The sequence below is a fragment of the Furipterus horrens genome, unplaced genomic scaffold (genome assembly GCF_987537825.1).
Source record: "Furipterus horrens unplaced genomic scaffold, mFurHor1.1.pri manual_scaffold_1, whole genome shotgun sequence".
In the NCBI taxonomy this organism is placed as follows: domain Eukaryota; kingdom Metazoa; phylum Chordata; class Mammalia; order Chiroptera; family Furipteridae; genus Furipterus; species Furipterus horrens.
In genome coordinates, this window is record NW_028327171.1 from 167,284,413 (window position 1) to 167,308,579 (window position 24,167).

The 24,167-nt window shown below is 40.7% G+C and overlaps 1 protein-coding gene across 1 annotated transcript in view; it reads left to right on the forward strand.

The window, feature by feature from the left end:
* ITGA6 (integrin subunit alpha 6) overlaps positions 1–24,167 on the forward strand; it is a 67,353-nt gene that overhangs the window by 30,632 nt on the left and 12,554 nt on the right. Inside the window, exons 3-20 of the mRNA XM_090280762.1 lie at positions 916–995; positions 2,109–2,364; positions 4,166–4,297; positions 7,526–7,736; positions 8,406–8,599; positions 8,746–8,834; positions 9,522–9,640; positions 12,569–12,667; positions 12,922–12,983; positions 18,709–18,869; positions 19,055–19,198; positions 20,611–20,726; positions 20,853–21,042; positions 21,131–21,214; positions 21,311–21,390; positions 21,544–21,621; positions 21,709–21,811; positions 23,106–23,279. Of these exons, the coding sequence (XP_090136888.1) occupies positions 916–995; positions 2,109–2,364; positions 4,166–4,297; positions 7,526–7,736; positions 8,406–8,599; positions 8,746–8,834; positions 9,522–9,640; positions 12,569–12,667; positions 12,922–12,983; positions 18,709–18,869; positions 19,055–19,198; positions 20,611–20,726; positions 20,853–21,042; positions 21,131–21,214; positions 21,311–21,390; positions 21,544–21,621; positions 21,709–21,811; positions 23,106–23,279 (2,372 nt within the window). The remainder of the gene's footprint in view (positions 1–915; positions 996–2,108; positions 2,365–4,165; positions 4,298–7,525; positions 7,737–8,405; positions 8,600–8,745; positions 8,835–9,521; positions 9,641–12,568; positions 12,668–12,921; positions 12,984–18,708; positions 18,870–19,054; positions 19,199–20,610; positions 20,727–20,852; positions 21,043–21,130; positions 21,215–21,310; positions 21,391–21,543; positions 21,622–21,708; positions 21,812–23,105; positions 23,280–24,167) is intronic.

Here is a 24,167-nt window from a genome sequence, read left to right on the forward strand (position 1 = left end):
CGTTTTGTTTTTATGTTGTCTTGCTTTTTCATCTTTTAGAAATGCCTTTTTTGTTATTATTGTTTTTTACTAATTAGAAAATAATACATGTTAATTGTGGGAAACTTATAAATGGCACTGACTTCTCAAGAAAAACCCATGGGTAATCTAGACATAATTACTCCTTATTTAAAATTTTTATATTTCCCTTCTGTCTACTTGAAGTTGTTTAGTTTTCATAGCTTTTTAATGATTCAAGATTGAAAATTGTTCCTGCTGTGTTTCTCATTGAGGAAGGGCAGACATTTTGGGTATAAAGTCATACAGTAGGTTCAAGTTCACACTGAAATGAGCACATGGTGGTATTTGTGGTTTTTCTTTGGGGTTTAGGGGAGGGTGAAAAGAAATACATTCTCTTTCTTTTTTGGCATTGATAGAAAGAAAGAAAATGAATCTGAAGTCTTGTCTTCACAACTCCAGTAAAGAAAAAATAGTTCATGCTATTGTAACAAATTTGGGAGTACATAGAGAAGTGACAGCTTTTTGTTAGTTTGGGTGGTAGGTGGAGTTTGGAAGCTGGATTTTGACATTGTTGCTTTAAGGGGCATATGTGGAGGGTCTCCCTTAGTCTCAAATTTTCAAATACCTCTCTTTACTCAGGACTCTGGGTGTCAGAGAGGGTGAAGGGTCACCTGGTAGAGCTATGTATTTTATGTAAAGAATTTTGTAAATGATTGCTACCAACAATGACCTATCCATTTTCTTAAGATGAAAAGTTTTCTGGAATGAGTAGCTGAATTTAATAAGTAATTAGACTTGGAGTCGAGGCTATATAGAAACCATTTCTTGTATTTTTGTTCAACTGTTGGTTCATTGCCCGTTTCAGTCCCTTGTAAGTCCTAACTACGTATATGTGACCTGTGCTGCTTTCCACAGCTGACCCTTTATCGGAAAGCAAGGAAGATCAGTGGATGGGGGTCACCGTCCAGAGCCAAGGTCCAGGGGGCAAAGTTGTGGTAAGTGTAGAGAAGCATGTTCATCCACAGTGTCTTGAGTGCTGAGCTGCTAGCAGTGAACACAACAGTGCTTTTCTTTAAAACATTCCAATTCAAAGAACTTATTAAAAAACCTCTATTGAATATCTCAAACTCTAGATGGTCTTAAAACAAAAAGAGCAAAACAAAGCTAAACATGGGCCCAGGGATTATGTAGCTTTTATAGATGAGGTGTAGAAAACTAAGGGAATGGTCATGGAAAATAAGATCAGATCATTTTAAACTCGCATTATTTATTCTGAGCTTCTTCAGATAGAAGTGGTAGTGAAAATGAGAGGGTGTTGAGGGGGCTTATGCTGGATGGCCTTGGAAGTGCATGCCAGGCCGGATTATGATGATCTTTGCGTCTCCTTCAAAATCTGGTTGCTGTAACAAATGTCTGTAGAATTTTGAGAAAAATAAGAATTGTAACGAGCATCGAATATTGCCTTTTAAAAGCTATATTATAGGAAATTGCCCTGGGTGTTGTATTTTCAGTCTGTTACATGGAGGATAGCCTTGAACGCCCTATAAAGCTAGAGAGACTGTTTCATCTCTCCCAGCAGGGTCGTTCTCTCTGCCTCATATTGAATAGAATAAACTTGATCTCAGAGCCTAGAGTATAAATTAGGATTTAGGGTTATAAGGAAATAGTGTACATAAAAAGAAAATGTCCATTTTAGCTATGTCTGCCTGATTCCTATGAAAATATGCCCATGATTTCTCTCCTGGAATGTGTTATTTTCACAACATACTGATGTGCAATTCTTATAGTTACTGATCCAGTTAAATTAAGAACATGAAATAACACATTTCCATTGTTTATGTGACAGGTAAATTTATAAATAAATTGCCTGTGGTGTATTTTGATTGGAGCCTTATTTTCTGGGTGAAAATAAGACAGAAGTCCTATAGTTTCTGTAGGCTAAATAATAGTCTTAGTGACACTTTGGGGAAGATTTGCTGGTTTTGGGTCCACTCCCAGGAGTAGGGCACATTTAACATCCTCTTTGTCATTGACAGTTATATCCATTTGTAATAAAAAACGTCGGGTTTGTAGACATGAGTGGGCTACTTTATTCCGTCTGTTTGCAGACATGTGCTCATCGATATGAAAAAAGACAACACGTTAATACAAAGCAGGAATCCCGAGACATCTTTGGACGGTGTTATGTCCTGAGTCAGAATCTCAGGATCGAAGATGAGATGGATGGAGGGGACTGGAGTTTTTGTGATGGCCGACTGAGAGGCCATGAAAAGTTTGGTTCTTGCCAGCAAGGTGTAGCAGCTACTTTTACTAAAGACTTTCATTACGTTGTATTTGGAGCCCCGGGCACTTATAACTGGAAAGGTATGACATGTGTATTTATAAAAATAGAGATCAAAATGACTATATAATTTCTATTACATGCACAGTGATTTGGTACATTTTAAGGTAAAACAAAATGTATTATAAGGTACTTGTATATTACAGAAGTAGGATAGGATATTAAAATCTCTTAAATTATATGACTTTTACAAACAAATAATGGTGTACACTTTGGGAATTTTTCCCTCTACCAGCAATTTCCATTAGAATAAGTAGTTAACTTTTTTTCTGTAAGAGTATAATAATTAACATTATTAGTTTTGCCATTTTATATTTGCCTGGGACATAAATGTGAAAATCTTCATTTTAAGGTAGTGATCTGAAAACTGATAAGGATTGAGTACTGTCTGTCAGGTACAAATAACAGTATATTAATGTAGACATTTCTTTCATTATATACCATCTAAAAAGGCTGTGTTTTGCTAATGGAGTTAGAAGAGTAAATGAAAAGTTAGGGAATTTTGAGATGATTGTTTCAGATAACTTGCAGAAAAGTTGTTTAATGGTGTTGTTTGATTATCGTGATGCAATAAAAGGAGACATTGGGAAGGTGGGTGGAGAATGGCCTGTAGTTTTTGACTAGATGAACCTGGTCAGCTCCTGTAATAAAAGCTTAACTTCTCTGATCAGCGAGGGGTAGAAAACCGCTATTTTACAAAGAACAATTAACCTGTCTAGAATGCAAAATGAAGAAAAATATACCTGATTGGGAAGTCAGACTTTTTTGGAGAAGTTTATTAAAATAAATCTTATGTGATAACATTTCCATGAGTCAGAAAACACTTAGGAAAAAATTTCCTTTTCCATTAAAAAATTTCCATGTTTTTAAAAAGAAGTTTTGATTTATTTATTGTTTTTCTATTACAATTGTCCCACTTTTTCCCCCATTGCTCCCCCCCAGCCCACCCCTTCCCCCACAGTCAATCGCCACCCCATTGTACATGTCCATGGGTCATTTATACTAGTTCCTTTACTCTCCCTCCTACCGCCCCCCCCTTCCATGTTTTTAAATTCCTGTTAGATACGCTCCTTGAGAAAACCTTCCTCTGAGTGTGTCATCCATAGTGACTTTTGGGGGTAAGCAGCCTGAGGTCTTCCCACCTGTAGTCAAATCTTTTGCTTAATGGTATTTGTGAAATACTTGAATTTAGAAATAGTTTTATTTTAGCAAGAATAGATGCCATGCATAGTAAAACAAAACAATAAAAATACCCACCAATTAGGTATGTTTTAATTAATAGGAAACATATCTTATCTGCTTTATAAACCCTGACTTAAAAGGTTAACATTTTTAAAAAGTTGCACAGTGGGCTTAGTATATAAAATCTTTGTAATGAAAAATTTTAAAAGATGAAATCTTGGTTAAAGTGAAGAATCGATCAAAATATTCATTTATTTTTACACTGCAGGAAAGAAGGTTAATTGATTTTGGAATATAGAAAATGTAACGTATCACCAGGTTCATACAATTTCAGAAATATCGTTTTCTGTAGATTTAGTAAGTAAACATTCCATTTCCATGGCATGGTAAAGGTAATTTATGAAAATGCGTGGTATTTTTTTTATTGCTAGAACAACTTTCTTTGATAGAAAAATTTACATGAACATGATTTTTTAACTTTAATAAACTCAAAAGTCATCTCTTTTACCTGCCTTTTCTTCTCCCACTCTTTTCTTGCTGTCCTTCGCGATAACACGAGCAATGTTTTAGTAAGAACCACCTGTTTTATTTTGTTTCATCTTCATTTTTTTTTTTTTTTTTTTTACCATTTCATTCCTTCAGGGATTGTTCGTGTAGAGCAAAAGAATAACACTTTTTTTGACATGAACATCTTTGAAGATGGGCCTTTTGAAGTTGGTGGAGAGACTGACCATGATGAGAGTCTGGTTCCTGTTCCTGCCAACAGTTATTTAGGTAGGAATCCGAGCGGGTGGCCTGCCCACCTCCTCAGACGCCTCTGGGCACACCGCCCTCACGAGACCGTGGACTGCTAGGCTGAGTGAGCGTGGGTCAGGCGGATCCAGGGGCCTGTGGCTGTGTTTACTGGAATTTGATTGAGGCCTTGGTGATTCTGAGGCATTCTGACTGATGCTTGGGATCCCTCCCTTCTGACCTTGGCTCCCTCAAGTGCGGAGGAAACCTCCTGTCTCCTAAAATCGTCTGTCCTCTGTGTGGAAGCCTATTTCCTGAGTGAATGTCTGCCTCTGTAGCCTGAAGCAGGCTGTGCATGCAGCCGTGAAGAAACATGGATGTTAGCAAGCTGAGCTAGCTTGCTTCTCCCTACAGTGCCTCTTTCTAGAGATACTCCAAAGAGCTACATTTATGAAGTTACTTTTAAGTGGCCTTCCTCTGTGATCGCCTTTCTCCAGGGGTCGGCCCTGCTCTGCATTGGGGCCCTCATGTCACTGGGCCCCTGGCGGGTTGGCACGAGGGCTTTGCAGCAAGGCTGGCAGGCCTGCTGCAGCAGCTTTGAGGACACCCAGGCTCTGTCTAAGTGCCCATTCCTTAACTCCTTAGGCTTGTTTGCATTACTAATGGGTGTCCTAAATTATTCATGTGCATTATGGTAATTACACAAAGGCTTTTAAAAGCTTTAATTCTTGGTATGAGGTGACATAAAGAATAATTACTGTGCATTTCTTGGAAAGAAATGTAAAAAAATCTCCTAAACCCAAATAGTAACCTTTTTTTTTCCTCTTTTTTTAAAGTAAAGTACCCATATACTAAAGATATTACTGGAACAATAAATAAAAAGGAAAAAGGAAAAAACAGTATGTACAGATATAATTCTGAATACTGTGTTACACATATTCTTAAAAATTGATCTAAATGTCAACTGTGATTGAAAAATAAATTTTTAAGAATGTTCTAATTTTATGGGTATGTATGAACAGTACTGTTAATTAAAAAAACTTTTCAGACACTCCCCCCCATCCCCTGATACTACAAACTTGGAGTGAGGGCCTAGAAGAGGAAGAGGAAACTTATGTTTGTCAAGCACCTACTTAATGCTGTGCAGGTCTCATTTGATCTTTCCAACAATCTTGTAAAATAAGTATTGTTGTTCCTCTTGCTGGGTGTGTGAATGGCTTTGTAGGACATCATGAGGGGGATGCAGGATCAAGTAGTTTTCAGCCTCAATTATTAAATATGGTTTTTCAAGGAAAATATTATCCAGATACCAATATTTTATTTGAATATACTTGAACAGACCTCTCTTCAAATGCATTGTTTGGGGATAACTTTATGGTAGAGAAATATTTAATTTTCATGGCTCTAGGCCAGAGACCAACACTTTACCCTGACCAGCGTGGCTCAGTTCACTAGGCATCGTCCCTCAAAGCGAAAAGGTCTCCATTTCAATTCCCGGTCAGGGCACATGCCTGAGTTACGAGTTACGTCCCTATTTGGGCCGCATGCAAGAGGCAACTGATCGATGTTTCTCTCCCTCTTTTTCTCCCTCCCTTCCTCTCTTTCTAAAAATAAATAAATAAAATCTTAAAAAAAAAAAGAAAAGAAAAGAAACAACACTTTGGTCTTTATGGTAGAGGCCCATGGATTTTATAAACTTAGCTGCTATTAGAACATTTGGACATGAAATACTTTTGCTGCTTTAAGAACGGATTTCCTCAGAAGTGGATACCTGGAAAAAGAGAAGTCAAGTTTGTTTCATTACATTTCAGTTGACCGTGCCATCCGTGCATCTGTCATTTCACAAACTCAGTGGGCTTTGGGGATGAAATGTTCTGCTTGAGGTTTTGGAAGCTGGCAACGAGAGTGTCTGGCTGGAGGCGGCAGCGGCCTCATCATCCAGCGAGGATGGTGGCCGCCATAGTGCCTCTTACCAAGCGTAATTGCTTTTTCTTCCATCTCTTCTGTCCCTTGCATGTGAACAGGCCTGCTGTTTTTGACCAGCGTTTCCTATACAAATCCTGATCAGTTTGTTTATAAAACACGGCCTCCCAGGGAGCAGCCCGACACGTCCCCTGATGTGATGATGAATAGCTACCTAGGTTTGTGACCTCTGAGATGACAAATAAATTGTCTTGGTCATGGTCATTAAAAAATTTTTTTTGATCCATACAGAGCATAAATCTTTTTATTTTCCATTTCATTTCAAGTGAAGCACACATAAAAAGCATGTGGAGTGGAGGCTCTGCTGCCAGATGGTTTTCAGAGCTGGATTCGATTATATTGCCCTGTTCTAAACTTGGGGCTCATCCTATTTTTTGAATCACTTCACATTTTGAGAACTGCAACAGTAGTGGTGAAACTTTTCATAAATAAAACCCAATAAAAAAGGGTGGGCTTATGTTGAAATACTCCACTGCATCTGCCTCGCCTTTGTAGAGAAATATTTGTTTAATTTGAATGGTCTTGATATGGGCATTTATATTTGCTCCCAATTAAATCTTGTATTTGTAACCTGACATCCTACTTGGTGCTTTATGATGAGGTAGGTGTTCTAGTGTTTTTGCCCCCTCCTAACAAATACATAATTGATAGAGATGACAGCTTGCTCACCTCTACTGTTTATATAGGTTCTCAAATACTGTATCTTATCAATCATGGTTTCATTTGCATGTTTGTGTCTGAACTAAGTTGGTTCAAAATAATGAAATGCTCTCTGTGGTATATCGATTATGTTAGCGTTTGTGCTTGCCTGATTACCAAGGAGATTGATGAGTGTGGGTGTTACTAAGCTTTTATGATAGCAGAACCATATAGCACACACTCAGTTATGCTACTTCAGGTTGTATCTCTGTTTATATTTACTATGATAATTCAGTATCTAGTTTGATCTCCTGTTACAGTAGTTCTAGTATTAAAATAAGATTTGAACTGTTTCTTAACAGTGAATGAATGCATCATGATCCAAGTTAAACAGATACTAAATAGCATAGGGTCTTTTTCTTTGTCTTAATATATTTCCATAGAAAGCAGTGAAATAGCCTCCTCCTTTGGGCCTGTGTCCCCTCTCAACTTTGCTCTGTGACTCTTTCACGTCATACTTGTGATAGCTGCTGGGGAGGGCCAGAAGGAGTGGGATGGGAAGCAGAAGGAAAAGTTAGCGATGCAGTTACCCATGTTCCATATCTCCTAACAATCAGAGTTGATGTGAACTGTATTTTGTTTTTCTAGGCTTTTCTTTGGACTCAGGGAAAGGGATTGTTTCTAAAGATGACATCACTTTTGTGTCTGGCGCTCCAAGAGCCAATCACAGTGGAGCTGTGGTTTTGCTAAAAAGAGAATTGAAGTCTGCACATCTTGTGCCCGAGCACATATTTGAGGGGGAAGGTCTGGCTTCTTCATTTGGCTATGATGTGGCAGTGGTGGACCTTAACAAAGACGGGTAAGAGCCTCTGAGGCTGTTTCACGTTTGTGAAGGAATCATTGCTTCTTTGGCTTCTGTAGGTCTTGAGAAGAGCCATCCTTTCAGGTTAGTTGATTCAAAGTATTTTTGCTGCCAGATTTTTACTATCCTGTCATGTCTTCATCACTTATATTTTGGCAGTAGACCATCATGATCCTCCCTGGGGTGTAAGATTACAGCTTTTCAGTGTCTAGGGTTCACCTGTGTCTTGGGAATGGGTCTGTAACAATGGGGGGAAATTAACTAAAAAAATGACATGTGCATGGTTCTGTTCTGATTTCTTAAGGGGCTGTTGAAACATCCAGAATGTCCTGTTGAAAAGTAGGGATTGGTGACGAACTCAATACATAGGTCCATGGCCGGCGGAGCCGGTTTGGGTCTAGAGGGGAAGGTTGCAGGGAGTGGAATCTTTATTGCGAGTTTCTCTACACTATAGATCTAACTTGGGGAACTGGATTCAAGTTCTTACACTCCATAATTTTTCTTTGGTTTAAAAATATATTTTAATTGACGGGATAGAAATCCCAGATTTGAGGCCCCTTCTATCATATCTCTTCATGTCCTTAGTGCCTGGGCTGGTGGTATTCTCCTCCCAAGCTTGCTCTTTCAGGTGATGGTTCACAGTTCTTCCCTTGCTTATGTTTTTAGGTGGCAAGACATCGTTATTGGAGCCCCTCAGTATTTTGACAGAGATGGGGAAGTTGGAGGTGCAGTATATGTCTACATTAACCAGCAAGGCAGATGGAAAAACGTCAAGCCAGTTCGTCTTAATGGAACCAAAGATTCTATGTTTGGCATTGCTGTCAAAAATATTGGCGATGTTAATCAAGATGGCTACCCAGGTAGAATAATAGATTGTGAAATGCTTACGATTTAACTTATAGATAGACGATTTGATTGATGAGTACTTATGGCATCTTACTTTTAAAACATTGTACTCAAATGTTTTAAAAATGTAATGTTTCTTAAAATGTGATGTTATCGACAGATATTGCAGTTGGAGCTCCCTATGATGATAATGGAAAAGTTTTTATCTATCATGGATCTGCGAATGGAATAAATACCAAACCAACACAGGTAACCAAATAACTTGGATTTCTACAATGGGAGGTAGGGGGGCTAGGGCGGGTCTCAGCTTTTTGCCTTGTAATAGAGTATTCAGGCTTAAGTGAATTTTCCACTCACTAATCATGTTTTATTTTACAGATCTACAATAGTATGAATTTTATGTTTTAAAAAATGTATTATTTGAAGAGAGCTTGGAAATAGATATAAATGCAATGACTTACTTGTTTTAATTATAAAATATCTTTGATAAATTAGAAATCAAAGTAATCCAAAGGAAAAGACTATTCTACACTGTATACATAGATGGAAATGTGATATATTTCCTTTAGTAGCATACTAAATAGAGATGAAACTGGGCAAATGAAAGAGGTTATTTTAGTTTTCTGGAGGATAGGGCAGTTAGACAGGCTTGGTTTGAAATACCCTGATTGACTTAATATAATATAGTAAATAAGCTCATGAGAAATGGGCTCTTTTATTTTTTGAGATGCAATGTAAATCAGGTCACTTATGAGATGTACGAAGTATTGCATCATATGTATACTTATTTATGATTTCTTTATAATTGAATATAATTTACTTATAAGTGAACTCTTAAACTTCAGTTCAAAAGAAACTTCTGTGTCTTTTTCAAAGTGTGGGTCAGAGGCTCATCTCGGTGGCCCATTGTCCATGCTGATGACCTCTCTCTTTCAGGTTCTTGAGGGTAATTCTCGGTTCTTTGGATATTCAATTGCTGGCAACATGGACCTTGATAGAAATTCCTACCCTGATGTTGCTGTTGGCTCCCTCTCAGACTCAGTGACTATTTTCAGGTGTGTTAATAAGCATGTTCAGTAATTTGGTTACACTGAAATTTTGACCTTTGAATTGAAATTTGTAATGCCTATACTTCGAAAGTCAAAAGCTTCTATGATTTTGAAAGTTTTTCTATTACAAGTCATATAACAATGTAATAAAAACTTATTTGGGAAAATCTTGCTAATTTTGAAGTAACTGAGAAAAAGTTAGGTCACAATGGGTAACTAAATGAACATGCATATGTGATTGGGAAAAGAAAGGTCTTGGGAAAAAAGAGTTCTATCAGTAGCAGTTTGTGTTCACGGTGTAATATATGTCAGTCCTGGACACCTTGACCTTCTGAGCTGTCACAGTGGGGAGTGTGTGCCTCCTTAGGTTAAAGCACTTACCTTGTCTTTTACCTGATGGGTCTCTAACACTACCTTTATACCCATTTCTTTCTGTTCATCTAAGTACTAACCTTTAAATAATCAACATTTTTAAAAGGTAAAAGAGTATATAACATTGAACTATTTCAACAAAGTTTATATCAAAAAGCAATTTGAATTTCTAGTTTGAAGTTTAGCCCTCGGGTATCAAGAAGACTTGACTTCCTGTACCAAGATTTGATAATCAAGTCTTTTCTAGCAGATAACCTATCTTTAGCTAGTTAAATATTTCCTTCTCTGTGTAATTGATATTTTAATATCCTTCCTTTCCTAGCCTCATAAATTGGTCGACTATGAACCCTTGTAAGCTTGTTCCTTTCTTCCTCATTGACAGTGTGAAAGTAAATATCAAAATCCTTTGATAACAAAAGAAAAACCAAACCCTTTATTTTGCAAACGTAGCAATGGAGGCCCAGGAGTTGCTTGAGCTTTTAAGGTTGGATCCTGCGGGGCGTAGCACCTCAGTCCTCCCACCCTCAGTCCCTGGGCGTTTTCCCATGGAATCATATTAGAACTTAGGGGTAGTTAATAAACAGATGCCAGTTCAACCCAAGACAGCTGAGCCAGTAAGATTTGCTTTATGTGTTAAAAGACAAAATTTTCATGATTCATATATAATGCATACTGGGAATTGTGTGTGGATGTTGTGTGTTAAAATATTTCCTTTTGAAATTTTTGCCACACTAAAGCCTTAATACTATGGTATTTAAAACACTTCAGCATCTGCAATAACTGGTTTTTAAAAATCTGTGAATTTTTACCTTTTAAATATGCTTTCAAAACTGTGAGTGTATCTAGTTAATATCTTAGAAACTAGCAGCTGCCTAAATGTAAAATAACAATAGAAAGGTAAACATTTAAGGTAAAGGGAAATGAAGACACAGACCTCGGGCAGCATTGGCCTTTGATTGGCTCTCAGATTCCCCGTGAGGGACCTCTCGCCCTCTCTAGCCTACTGATAGGTTGCTTCCAGAAGGTCAATTTAGTTACTTGAAATTGGGATGCACTTTCCTATCAAAAGACTTCTCCAGCGTGGCTGGGTTTACCACAAGCCCACTAAAGTCAGTCTTACTGAATCCGTGTGGTAATGAAACCATAGAACCCGCCCTGAGTTCTGGCTGGAGAGGGACAGAGGCGAGAGGTACCCCACGTTCCCTTCCGTACACTTTGCGTCTGTGCCTGTGGCAGAGGTCAGGTCATAGGCCAGAGGTGACCTCTTTGGCTCTGGGGCTGGGGGAGAATATGGAAGAGAGAGAGAAGATGTTTTTATAGGGTGAGAAGGACTAAAGGTGTGGGATTCCAGCATCCTGAATGTTGGCGAGGTTGGGGTTAGGCAGAGCAGAGATGGGAAGCGTTCAGAGGTATTGTGGGGTAGAAAGATCATAGTCTGTTCTGGCAGCAGGAGGGCAAGGACGCGAGGGGGTGGGATAGGTGATTCTGGGGAGGAGAAGGAAGGCAAGTGTTTGTGAGAGGGAGACCTGTGAGTTCAGGGCTGCCTGTGTTACTAAAATTCAGGTGCATGTAGAAACCCTGATAGTGAGAATCCCAGGTGTTAGGTGTATGTTGGTATAACCTTTTTGAAGGGTAATTTGGCAAGATTACTCATAATTAAAATATATATATCTTTGACTCAAATTCTGTTGCTAGGAATTTATCCTACAGATAAATTCAAATGTGTGCTTAAATGCTTGTACCAGGAGGTTTGTCAGAGCTAAAAGCCTGAAAACAAAATGAATGTCTACCGATTAGGGACTGTTTAAATACATGGTGTTAGAGCAGCACAGTGCAGCACCACTGACTGTGGAAAACCAGGAACTACATTTATGTGCATAGATAAGAGGACACCTAAGATACTAATAAGTGGGGAAATCAGCAATAAGCATGAAATTTGCCATTAAAGAATTACAGATATATTTTTATATTTATTTTTAGACAGTATTTTTAACCAACACATGCGTCTGGAAGGATTTACAAAGCTACTTAAGAGTTTGGGTAGGGATGGAGGCACTATTTGCTTGAAAACTCTGGAACTTTGAAAAATTTATTTTTCTATTTTAGAGAGAGGAGTAGGGAGGGAGAAAGAGAAGGAGAAAAACATTGATGTGAGAAAGAAACATCGATTGGTTGCCTCTTGCGCGCCATTGCACATGTCCCGACCTGGGACGGAACCCACAGCCTGGGATGACGCCCAACCCACCAAGCTACACCGGTCAGGGCCAAACCCTGGAACGTTTACATATTGCACATATTACACTTTCAATTTAAAAAATTCTATTAAAACTTAGAATACTTTATAATTTTAAATATCATTTAAAGTTTTAAATAAATATTGCATAATCGGGTTTTAATACTATTTTAACAGTTAGTAACAGGGGAAGCCAGTTAGCTGTGGGACAGTTTTTTCCCTGCGCTGTTTGAGGTGCATCAGGCAGCTGAGGATGCCATCTGTGTGTGAATTCATTTTACATGCAATGTAGCAGAAGGCTGACTTGTTTCCTACTCCTTTGTCTTCAGATCCCGGCCTGTGATCAATATTCAGAAAACCATCACAGTAACACCTAACAGGATTGATCTCCGCCAGAAAGGGACCTGCAAGGGTTCCAGTAGCTTCTGGTGAGCCTTCCTGCTGTGTCCACTGGTCCCCCTCAGCCTCACATGTCTGTATAACGATGGTGACCCTGTAGCCCTGAGGAGCCACAGGGAAGGTTGAGATGTGGGCAAAGGGAAGAGGAATCTGTCAAGTGAATAGATCACAATTCACTCATCGATGAGCAGTGGGAGGATTTGAGTGCTAGGAAACATGATGCTGGGTTTTTTCCTACTGCAAGAATGCATCTTCTAAGAAATATATGTTTAATTTTATACAGCCTCAACGTTAAGGCCTGCTTTGAATATACTGCCAAACCCACAGGTTACAATCCTTCAATAGGTAAGTATCTAGTATATTTAAAAATTATATATTTTCTCTCTGCCAGGTTGACCATTCTGCATAAAGAACAGAAAAATAAAGACTGCAATGACCAAAATGGGTCCATAAATTCCTTTTTAAGGAATCAAGTATATCTGTTGTCTTTCCTTTAATCAGGAGGGGGAAGCATATGAGGGGAAAACTCTCCATTTGGTCCCCATTTGAATTTTCCAGAGCAGATGGTTTAGTACAGAATGTCTTGAAAAAGTACTCATTTGCTCCCACAACTGTTTCCTCCATTTCTGTCTTTGAACGGCAGTGTGGAAAATTGGTTTTGTGGTTGTGAAGTGGTGGGTGGTGGTTGTGGAAGAGTGACTGCAGGAGCCGAGGACTGCACAGTAATTGCCAGTTTATGCTCTTTGCTCCTGAAGGGGGCTTTGTGGCCCAGAACACCCAGGTTGTGTCCCCAAGCCTGGCCTCGAAAATTCAGAGACATGGGCTTTGCTCCTGGTTCCAGCTTTGATGATGACAGACCCTACAGCACAGGGCAAGTCCCTTAACATTTGCCTGGGAAGCTCCTTACTTCTCCTTCAATTTTAAAGGATAGCCTTGCTGGGTAAAGCAACCTTGGTTGTAGGTCCTTGCTTTTCATTACCTTGAATATTTCACGCCACTACTTTCTGGCTTGAAATGTTTCTGTTGAGAAATCACATGACAGTCTAATTGGTGCTCCCTTGTAGGTAACTACCTGCTTTTCTCTTGCGGCTTTTAGGATTCTCTTCTTGTCTTTAAGCCTTGCCTGTGTATAGGCCTGTTCGGGTCCAACTTGTTTGGGACTCTGAGCTTATTGGACTTGTGTGTCTTTTTCTTTCACCAGATTAGGGAAGTTTTTGGTCATTATTTCTTCAAATAGGTTCTCGATCCCTTGCTCACTCTCTTCTCCTTCTGGTGTTCCTCTGATGTGGATGTTACGCTTCATGTTGTCCCAAGGGTTTCTTAAGCTCTTCTCACTTTTTAAAATTCTATTTTCTTTTTGCTGCTCTGCCTGGGTGTTATTTTCTACTTTGTCTTCCAAATCACTAATTTGACCCTCTGCTTCATCTAAGCTACTGTTTATTCCTTCCAGTGTTTTATTTATTTGTTATTGCATTCTTTATTTCTGACAGGTCATTGTTTTTATGGTTTCTATGTCTTTTTTCATGCTATTGAGTATCCTTATAATCATTACTCTGAACTCTCTACCTGATAAATTGCTTGCCTTCATTTCATCTAGTTCTTCTTCTAGATAATTCTTTTGTTTTCATTAGAGGTCTGCTCCTTTCTTTGTCTTCCCATTTTGGCTGCTGCTTTGTATTTGTTTCTATGTGTTAGGTAGATCTGCAAAGACTCTGGTGTAGGCCTTTGTGAGATGCTGCTTGTGACTGGCCCTGGGCAACCTGTTGGGAGCTATCAGTGATCCACAGTGTGTACGTTGCTATGTAACATTGTATGGAGATCGAATGACTTAACTGCTTTCGCCACATTATCTCATTTCTAAGGTCTCATCTGCTCCTTTCTTGATAATTCAAACAGGATTTTTGCTCCAAATTTTGACAGGGCTAACCGTACTCTAACTTAAAGAGCGACTATCAATCAGCTAGCCTTCTCTGGTGTGTGTTGGTTGCAGCCATACCTCTGCAGGTGTCAGCCACCTGCTTCAGCTCCAGAGTGAAGATGGCACTGTGGAGAGTTAATGAGAATGTTTTCCCACGAAGGAAGTACAGAGAGAAGGGTGGTTTCCCTCCTGGGTCTGGCCAGTGTCCTAGCTGCTGTATTTTGTGATGTAGCATGCCACCAAGGGAAGCTTCCAGAAGGACAGGGAGTTCTGTTCTTTTCATGTTTTTCTGTTTTTACTCCATCTCGAGGTGATGAGTTCCCATACGATTTCTCTTTGTTATCTAAAGTATTGCCCTGTTTTCTTTATTAAACCATTGTCCCTTTTACTCTCCCAGTATTTGGCAATAAGTCTGCGTTCACCCAGTTCACACTGTTGTAACCCGCTTAGCCTTCATCTCTAGATTTTAAGCTGTCAGGTGGTTTCGTCATCGCCCGCTCTGCTGGGCGATGTCCTGCCATCTCACCTCCGCGGGATCTGCGCCCGGGCCTGTGGCACACTGGCGTCAGTGGGCTGGGACTCTGCACAGGCGGCCTGTGGCCTTTTACTTTGGTTTGTGATGCAGCTGGCATTTTATTGAGTAGCAAAAAACAATTCTTCGTGTGGCTTCTAATGACAAGAAAATGTCTTCAAGGACTTCTCGCTATCTATCATCCTCTCAGGATCATTTATATTATTTTTACCCTAAAGCAGGGTCTTACTCTTGCCTGCTGGGATCAAAGGCCCTCTGCCATTGTGTTTGGAAGTGGATGGGAGAGACCAGCAGAAATGGTGATTCTTTGGGTCGGCAAGGAGAGGACGTGGGAAAACATTTGTATTCTACTAGTCTGTCATTTTCTCAAACCACACTCTCAGTTTGACAACAGATGTGAAAACTCACCAGAGCATTCCTCGTCTCCCCCCAAATCAATATTAATTTTATATTATATAACTACTTCATTAACCAAGTGTTCATTGATGGTCTGTTATGGATAGAACTTCTTTCTCTGTAGACATTTAGAGAAAACCTGTTTTCATTGCCTGTATTTCCACAGTACTAGGAAATTCTAAATCAAATAAAACAGAACTTCCACAAAGCTGTGTAAGTTAAAAACCTACAGTCTGTTCGCTGTGTCTGAGAACGTGAGCTTATTGTTTGACCAGGCTGTCTTAACTCGCCAGTCCTTGGATGTAGTGTTCAGTACAGAGAAATATTTATAATTGAGCCTTAATGAGTATTCTACTTGGCTTGGCCCTCAAAAGGTCGGCCAGAGTGGCCTGCGAGGATTTTAAGATGATGTGAACTGTCTGGAGGGTTAGGGAAGGTTAGAGTGTTTTGGGTAGATAAACGGTTTTAATGCACCCGCAGCCTCCCCTACTTTTGCTGTGAGGGGCACTCAGCCTGCGAGTCTTCGCCTGCTTCATTGTGAAGTTAGCAGGTCACTGATAAATGGATGATGTCAAGGCTGCAGAGGCCTGAAATGGAGGTGCATCCCATTTGGCAGCCGTGACATTTAAAAATTCTTTAGTGGATGTGGAAATTACTGTTGAAAGTGTCAGTGTTGCTAAATTTTGGTCCTACACATTGGAAGCGGTACTGTTTCAGCAGCAGCAGAATGTCCCAGTGCGTATCTGTGTGGGGAGACGTGCATTGGAGCGTATGTTGATGTGGGGTCAGTTACTCCTGCTTCCATTCGTTTGTCCTACAGATGGTATTTTTTTTTATCAGGTGCTGTGCTGTTGCTGGACAGTGCAGCGGTGGTCTCTGCCCACCGCTTTGCCCAGGGAGGGCAGTCAGGCAGTTACGGTGCTGTGGGCGAGGTGTGGGAGACTGCCAGCTCCCCAGGGAGGGGCTGGGAAAGGCTTCCCAGAGGAAGTGTTGTCCGTGTTGAGGTCTGAAGGAGTAGGGTTCACTGGGCAGTCGGGTAGGTGGGAAAGAGGGATCCATCTGGCAGGGGAAGAGAGGGTCTCACACGGAGGTCTAGAGGCACGAGGGAACCTGGACACCTACGTGCGTAGCTTTAAAATAAAGCCCTCGTCTTTTGGGTTTGTGACAGAGACTTAGATGCTGGTGCTGCCTCTGCCCCCTCACTGTCAGGCTCTGCGCCAGTGACCTACCTCTGTGGACCTCCGTTTCCTCATCTGCAGGAAGAGGGGATTAAAATAGATGCTCTCAAAAGGCCTCCTCCAAACTCTACTGAGAATAATAGAATGTTGGTTGTTGATTGAATTTTCTGCCTTTTCTGGAGCAGATATTTTTTCCTGAGGCTGCCTTCCCTGGCACTGTACACTGTTTGGTTTCTTCTCATTCTGATGGTTAGTGAATGATTAATGAATGTGAGTAATTACAGTACTCTCCCATAGAGAAACAGCAGCTATATCCAGAGAACTGGCAGAGAGTACATTCTGAAGTCAAGGATGGAGATTTCGATCATCCAGAGCCTGGCTTGCCTCTAAGCTCCACCTGTCTAGGTAGTCAAGAGCAGGATGTGTCTTCTAGAGCTGTGGAGGTTGGAAACTTTGCTTGTGGGAAGCTCTGTTGGCTGACACACAGGCCCTCTCACCACTAAAAGGGATATGTTTTACCTTTTAATTATTTTTTTTTCATGTGGAAAGGACTTTGCTATCTCTAATACATGTTATTCCTTTTTTTAGACAACTGTCCTTTATCAGGGCTTATTAAACTTAAGTGTATTTGAGAACCACCTATTAAAATGCAGATTCTAACCCTGGCTGCTGTGGCTCAGTGGATTGAGCGTTGGCCTGCGAGCCAAGTGTCGTTGGTTCGATTCCCAGTCAGGGCACATGGCTAGGTTGCACGTCAGGTCCCCAGTTGGGGGCGTGAGTGAGAGGCAACCACACAGTGATGTTTCTCTCCCTCTCTTTCTCCTTTCCCCTCTCTCTAAAAATAAATAAATAAATGCAGATTCTAGTTTAGTGGGTCTGGCTGGAGCCTGAGGTTATGCATTCCTACTTGACTTCAGGGGTAGGAAGGAAGGAGGGAGAGACATCAATGGGGATTGGTAGTCTCCTGCTGGAATTGAGCCTTTAGCCTTTTGGTGGAAGACGCTCCAACCAACTGAACCACCCAGCCAGGGCCCCAGGAATGTTTTTATAGCTGGCAATTTGTACTTCTTAACCCCCCCCCTTTTTTTTTCTTTAATATCAAAGCTCTAGGTCATTTAAGCAGGGGCCTATTGTTGGGAGAGTCAGTTTAGGCCCTTAGGGAGTGTTGGGTCATCGTCAGTCTGGAGAGACGATGGTGTAGCTTCTTAAGAGTCTATCTGCACCGCCGAGAATGGCTGTGCAGTCCAACTCGGGAGTGACACGGTATCTGTCTCCTCCCGTGTTGAATCGACATCTTGTGATGACGCTGGAGTGTCCTCTCCAGTGAAGCTGAAGCTACAGAGCCTGGGAAGGGTGATATGGAGGGTCTGCTGTTGCCCATGCAGCAGACCCCCCCCTCTCTTCGCAGCTGAAGGGTCCAAGGGAAAGACAGAGTCAATACAGCTTGGCTTCAGGTGCGCCGCAGGAGTTGCCGGTGTTGACTACAATGTCAAACCGCCTTAGGGACTCCGGCTCCGGATTTTCTGTCGGGGTTTACTCCCTTAGCCTTTCCCCTGAAGAGGTATGCCGCAAGGCAGCGGAGGTTTTTTGGAGTCAGAGTTTTCCTTCTCTGATGTGCCCTGACTGGAAGATCGAACCAGCGACACTTAGCTCGCAGGCCGACGCTCAATCCACTGAGCCAAACCAGCCAGGGTTGGAGTGTTGGGTACTCTCCTGTTATCTTTAGTTCTCTGAGGGGCTGAGATTCAGCCAGAAACTGATTCTTAAGACAATGCTCGGAGGTTTTTGACTTATTCGTGAGCTCCCCCTAGTGGCCCATTGAACATTTAACTTTAAAACGTTAACAGCAATGGGTAGGAAAAGACAGCTTGATCTGAAACACTGTAAGTCAATCAACATGTGCCATTATCGTGAAATAGGAAGAGAAACAATGACAGTGGGGAAAAGTGTTCTTCTGAAAGGAATTAAAATATTTTAAAAAGGAGCTCAGCATACTTACGGCTGAATGCACTTTAAGATCGTATGATTTCTGTCCGTTTTATCTAGCCATTGTGGCCACACTTGAGGCTGAAAAGGAAAGAAGAAAATCTGGGCTGTCACCAAGAGTTCAGTTTCAAAACCAGGGTTCTGAGCCCAAGCTTACTGAAGAAATAACTCTGAACAGGCAGAAGCAGAAGGTGTGCATGGATAAGATCCTCTTGCTACAGGTGAGGCATGCAGACAAGTCAGACCCGTTTTTTTAAGGGGACAGAGGTTGGGTTTTGTGGTGGCATATATAGATTTTTGAAATTTATATGAACAACCCATTATTTAGTACAAAATAAAGCACTGTTTCGGAGTTAGTTCCCCAATAGCATTTATACCATGCTTACCTATATTGCATACTTTCCAGGAAACTATCAAAGATAAACTGCGTCCCATCCCCATAACTGCTTCAGTCGAGATCCAAGAGCCCAGCACCCGGAGGCGAGTGAATTCTCTTCCAGAGGTTCTTCCAATTCTGAACTCAAATGAACCCAAGACTGTTCAAACAGACGTAAGTCCTTCTGACTTTTGTTTTGCCAAAGCTTTTGCCATGTTAGTATGCTAAATCAAATGTTCTTAAAGGCACTAGAACTAGTGATTTGCTTTAAAGATCATTCCTTTGGACTAAATAAAATTAAAAAAAAATATATGCAAAGTTAGAAGATTGTTTCTCCAGTTAGCAATGAATATAGCTGCATATAGAATATAGTTTGCAGCCAGAGAGTATTTTTTCTTAAGTTTTTTTTTTTTTTTTTTTTTTTTGGCTACTGCAACTGTTGGAGACCATAATTGGCAGAACTTCGTATTCTCACATCAGGTTTCTCCTATAGATGTATGTAGAAGGAAAAATTCATTGTATTTTATCATTGAGAACATTAAGATGTAGAAAACAAGCAGTCGTTAGTCTGAACATTAAAATCAAGGAATAGCAAAAAATCAGGAAGTCAAAAAATTAGTAGCAGTGAAATAGTCATTTAGTGCTAAGTGTAGCCTGTAATCTTAGGAAGAAAAATTTATATTATATGGGTTGCCATGTATCTGTGAGGTGGAGTCTGCTATGGTTTAAGCTTTTTGAGATGCAGTATTGGGCTGCGGAGCTATGGCATCTTTATTTGGCGTTATGCGCTTGCTGTCAAAAATCCAGTTCATGCTACAGTGTCTGCTCTGAGGCTCCTGGTCCTGGTGGTCCCCTGAGGAAACCTTTCAGAAGTGACTACTCACTGCATTAGGCTTAGGAGCTGATGCCTAAATCTACACATTGTCAATCTTTATTATCGCCAAGTATAGTTCCTTATACTTTTGTACATTTTTATATCCTTTGATGTTATTGATTATCACATTAATATATCTTGTGTATATTTCTAGCTGTCATTGTGTTAAATGTAACAAACAAGGAGAGAGTTTTCCTAATTATTTATCAGTGTGATTATTGAGCACCGATTAGCACTGTGCCATTTTCTTTCCTGACCTTAAACTCTGTTTCCTCATCTGTACAGTGGAGCACGTAATTGGACTTGCTTATCGGTCCATTGTGAGGATTAAATGAGTTATACATAACCATGTTAAGTAGCATCACGATCAGTATTATAGTAGCCCTATGTGGTAGGGTGGTGCCTATGACTGCTCTCGAAGCCACACAGCGAGTGAGTGGCAGAGCCAGGTTTGAAACCTAGACCCGTGTGGCTGCAGGACTCACACCCTTTACTGCACGCAGTTCTTCATTGTCCTGGTCAAAGCGTCTTAACACACAGTTTCGTTGGACAAAGTGAACATTATATGCATGCCAAATATGTTTGAAGCTTGACTTGTGCTATGGTAATCGTCACATAGAGAAATGAACTGTGTAGAGACAGCCAATCACCTATTTAGATACCTTTGTGAGTCCTAAATGGCAGAACTGACCATAGTTTTGTTTTCCTATAGGTGCACTTCTTAAAAGAGGGCTGTGGAGATGACAATGTATGCAACAGCAACCTTGAACTGGAATATAAGTTTTGTACCCGAGAAGGAAGTCAAGACAAATTTTCTTATTTACCAATGTAAGCAATGCTCTGTGGCACTAGCAAATATGACTCTTGCTTTGCCGTGGATTTTGTTATAAAAGGGTTTACTGAAAATGTATTGAGGACTTGGTCAATTTTCTTTTCTTTTCTTTTCTTTAATAGTCAAAAAGGTATTCCAGAGCTAGTTCTAAAAGATCAGAAGGACATCGCCTTAGAAATAACAGTGACAAACAGCCCTTCTGACCCAAGGAATCCCACGAAAGACGGGGATGATGCTCACGAAGCTAAACTCATTGCAACTTTCCCAGACACTTTGACTTATTCTGCATACAGAGAGCTGAAGGCTTTCCCTGTAAGCATCGTTCTGGACCAGGTGGAAGGGAAAAACCAGCACTATGGCGAGGGGGTGTATTGTGATCTACCGTGTTTTTTTGTTACAGGAGAAGCAGTTGAGTTGTGTTGCCAACCAGAATGGCTCACAAGCCGACTGTGACCTTGGAAATCCTTTTAAAAGAAATTCCAGTGTAGGTGATGCCTTCCCATATTGAATTTTACAATTTTAAATGCCATTATAATGTCGATGGGCTAGGCCTGTGTTAATGGCTATTTTTATTTTTTAGGTTACTTTTTATTTGATTTTAAGTACAACTGAGCTCACCTTTGACACCACAGATCTGGATATTAATCTGAAGTTGGAAACGTAAGAGTTACTTCAACCTTTCCATTTAGAATTATTTCATGAAAACACAGCCAGTCAATGAGTTGGCCCTGATCTAACTCATAAAAGAAGTGTAATTGTAATGAGAAAACTGACTGTTAAAATAAAACCCTATTGTTTCCTTTTCATTTTCAGAACAAGCAATCAAGATAATTTGGCTTCAATTACAGCTTCAGCAAAAGTGGTTATTGAACTGCTTTTATCGGTCTCTGGGTAAGTGTTTGTGTTTAGCATAGCAAATCAGTGTTTGAAAGAACCATTTACAATCCTCACTAAAACTGGTATTTTTTAATTTAACAGAGTTGCTAAACCTTCCCAGGTGTATTTTGGAGGTACAGTTGTTGGTGAGCAAGCTATGAAATCTGAGGATGAAGTGGGGAGTTTAATAGAGTATGAGTTCAGGGTAAGTTGTTGCAGTTGGTCCTTTTATTATAGATACCGGAAGGTAACACATAATAAATATGGTCTCGGATGTATCATTTTAATAAATATTATTAATAAATAAGACTGAGAAATGCTCTGTTAAAAGTGAGCTTGCCAGTTTTTAATCAACATACTGGCTTTCAGTAAAGGGTTTCTCCTCCAGAATAGAGAACAGCAGCTGTCACTCAACATAAAACTTTGTTCAGAATCCAGTTCAGTTTGGTCTTTTCTTATTAGAGTGCTTTACTGTGTTTGTGATATAGAAACAAAGGGATGCTCAAGTCCCCTTCTCCCCCTCAGTGTCTGTCTGTAAAACACAGGAAAGTCTCAAAGCAATTTATTTCTGGCTTTAAATGTGTTATGATTTATTTCTTCCTCCATTTTAAGGCCAGCTCTCTTAGTGCTTATTGCCCACTCACCTTTCCCAAACCCCGTTTTGTGCTGCTAAGTGTGGACTTGGTATACACCAGCAAGGAGGACTGAGGGTTGTTCTGAATCATTTCAGAGTCGGCAAGCACAGCGACTCTGAGCCCTGTTGAGTGAATGAACATCAATGCACGCCATGGAGCTGGCCCGTATCTCACGTGGGTTCGGGTCTGTGTGGCTAGAATCACGTTTCTGAAAGCACAGGGACCGTCGATGAGCAGAGGGGGCGGCCCCACCGCCTCTGCAGGCGTGGCTGGGAGAGGTCTGTGGCTCCCGGAGCAGCCCTCCGCACGGACGAGCAGGGCTCGGCCTCTGCTGGCTTCAGCTGCAGAAGTTGCACTGAACCAGCGCGCCTCGTACATTCCTGGCCGCCATTGTGGTTTCCCCAGTCTCTCAGCTGTTATCCCAAACCTCCCCAGGGCAGTAAGGACAGAGGCAGCTCCATTTTTTTGTGGTAGGTGGGGTTTCCCAGAAGCTGGCCGTTGGTGCGCTGCCACCGCGCCCGTTTGTCGTGTGCCTGGTGGGGTGGTTACCGACATGGGTGACTTTCCCCTGGGCACGCTGAGGCCAGGGTGTAGGTGTACCGCAGATGCTGTTGCATGTGGCAGTTCCTGGATTGAATGAACCTTTGTTTCTCTGACCTTTTCTTTTCTATTTTTATTGATAAGAATATTTTAAGCACAAATCTCTGTTTTGAATACCCTATTTATAGTCCAATTTTAGAACCTTTGCTTTTATTGTAGGAGTATGCCAGGTGTTTTGGCTTTCTGCTCTTGGCAGTAGGAGCTGCTGCTTAATTCTGTGTCTCAATAATTACACTGAGATAACGCGTATTATTTTTCTAACAGGTTATTAACTTGGGCAAGCCTCTTAAAAACCTCGGCACAGCAACCTTGAATATCCAATGGCCGAAAGAAATAAGCAATGGCAAATGGTTGCTTTATTTGATGAAAGTAGACTCCAAAGGATTGGATAAGATAGCTTGTGAGCCGCAAAGTGAAGTAAACCTTCTGAACCTAAAGGTGTGTTGGTGTATTTATCTCGGGATAACCCTTCCTTGGGAAACTGATTTGCTGGCATGCCAACCTTCTCTTTGGTATCACAATTTCTCTTCTATAGTTGTGTAACCAAGTCAGGCTGAGGCTTTCTGTTGATGGGAGACCATTATGGCTCCTGAGTCAAGGTCATTTACTGCGTGTGGAAGCCAGTGACACTTTCTGAAGTTTTATGAGCCAGTATGACATATAAGACTGACTGGGACAGGCTCCTGGGGTATGGGCCAGCCAGTGTTAACTCCCCGTAGAACCAAACTCATTCCCCCAAATATTGGCACCTTAGCAAGTGACCTTGAAAGCCTTTCATTCCTGCTTTTAAAGAGTAAATATTTATTGAGTCCTTAATTGTGTCTTGGGCACGCTGCTAAGCATTTTGTTTGCATTTTCTCATTTCATTCTCTTGATAGCCCTGTGAGATATTTTTCTTCATCATTTCATAGATGAGGAAATTGAAATTCGGAAAGAATTGAACTTTCTGAGTCACTTAGCAGTTAAGAGGCAGATTCAGCATTCAGGCTCAGCTCTACTTCAAGCCTAACCCCTTCCTACTGCTCCACAGTTACGTAACTGGTTTATCATTGATACTCCAGTGACGAAGCTTTGATTTGTTATTGAATGTCTATTTCTTCTATCTCAAATTCTAAGGTGACTGGGTATGATCAATGTTCATAGTTGGTGGCTTAGAGAATGATCCTCTACTCGTGGACTTTGAAAACCAAGATGGTCCGTTATTCCTAACCCTTAAAAAGGAAAATACAATTGTAAAACTTCTTACCAGGCTTAGTTTTGAGTATTCTAGTTTGAGTAAGTCACACGCTAGTTATTTTTGCTTTTTTCCCTGTTCTTCAGCATCAC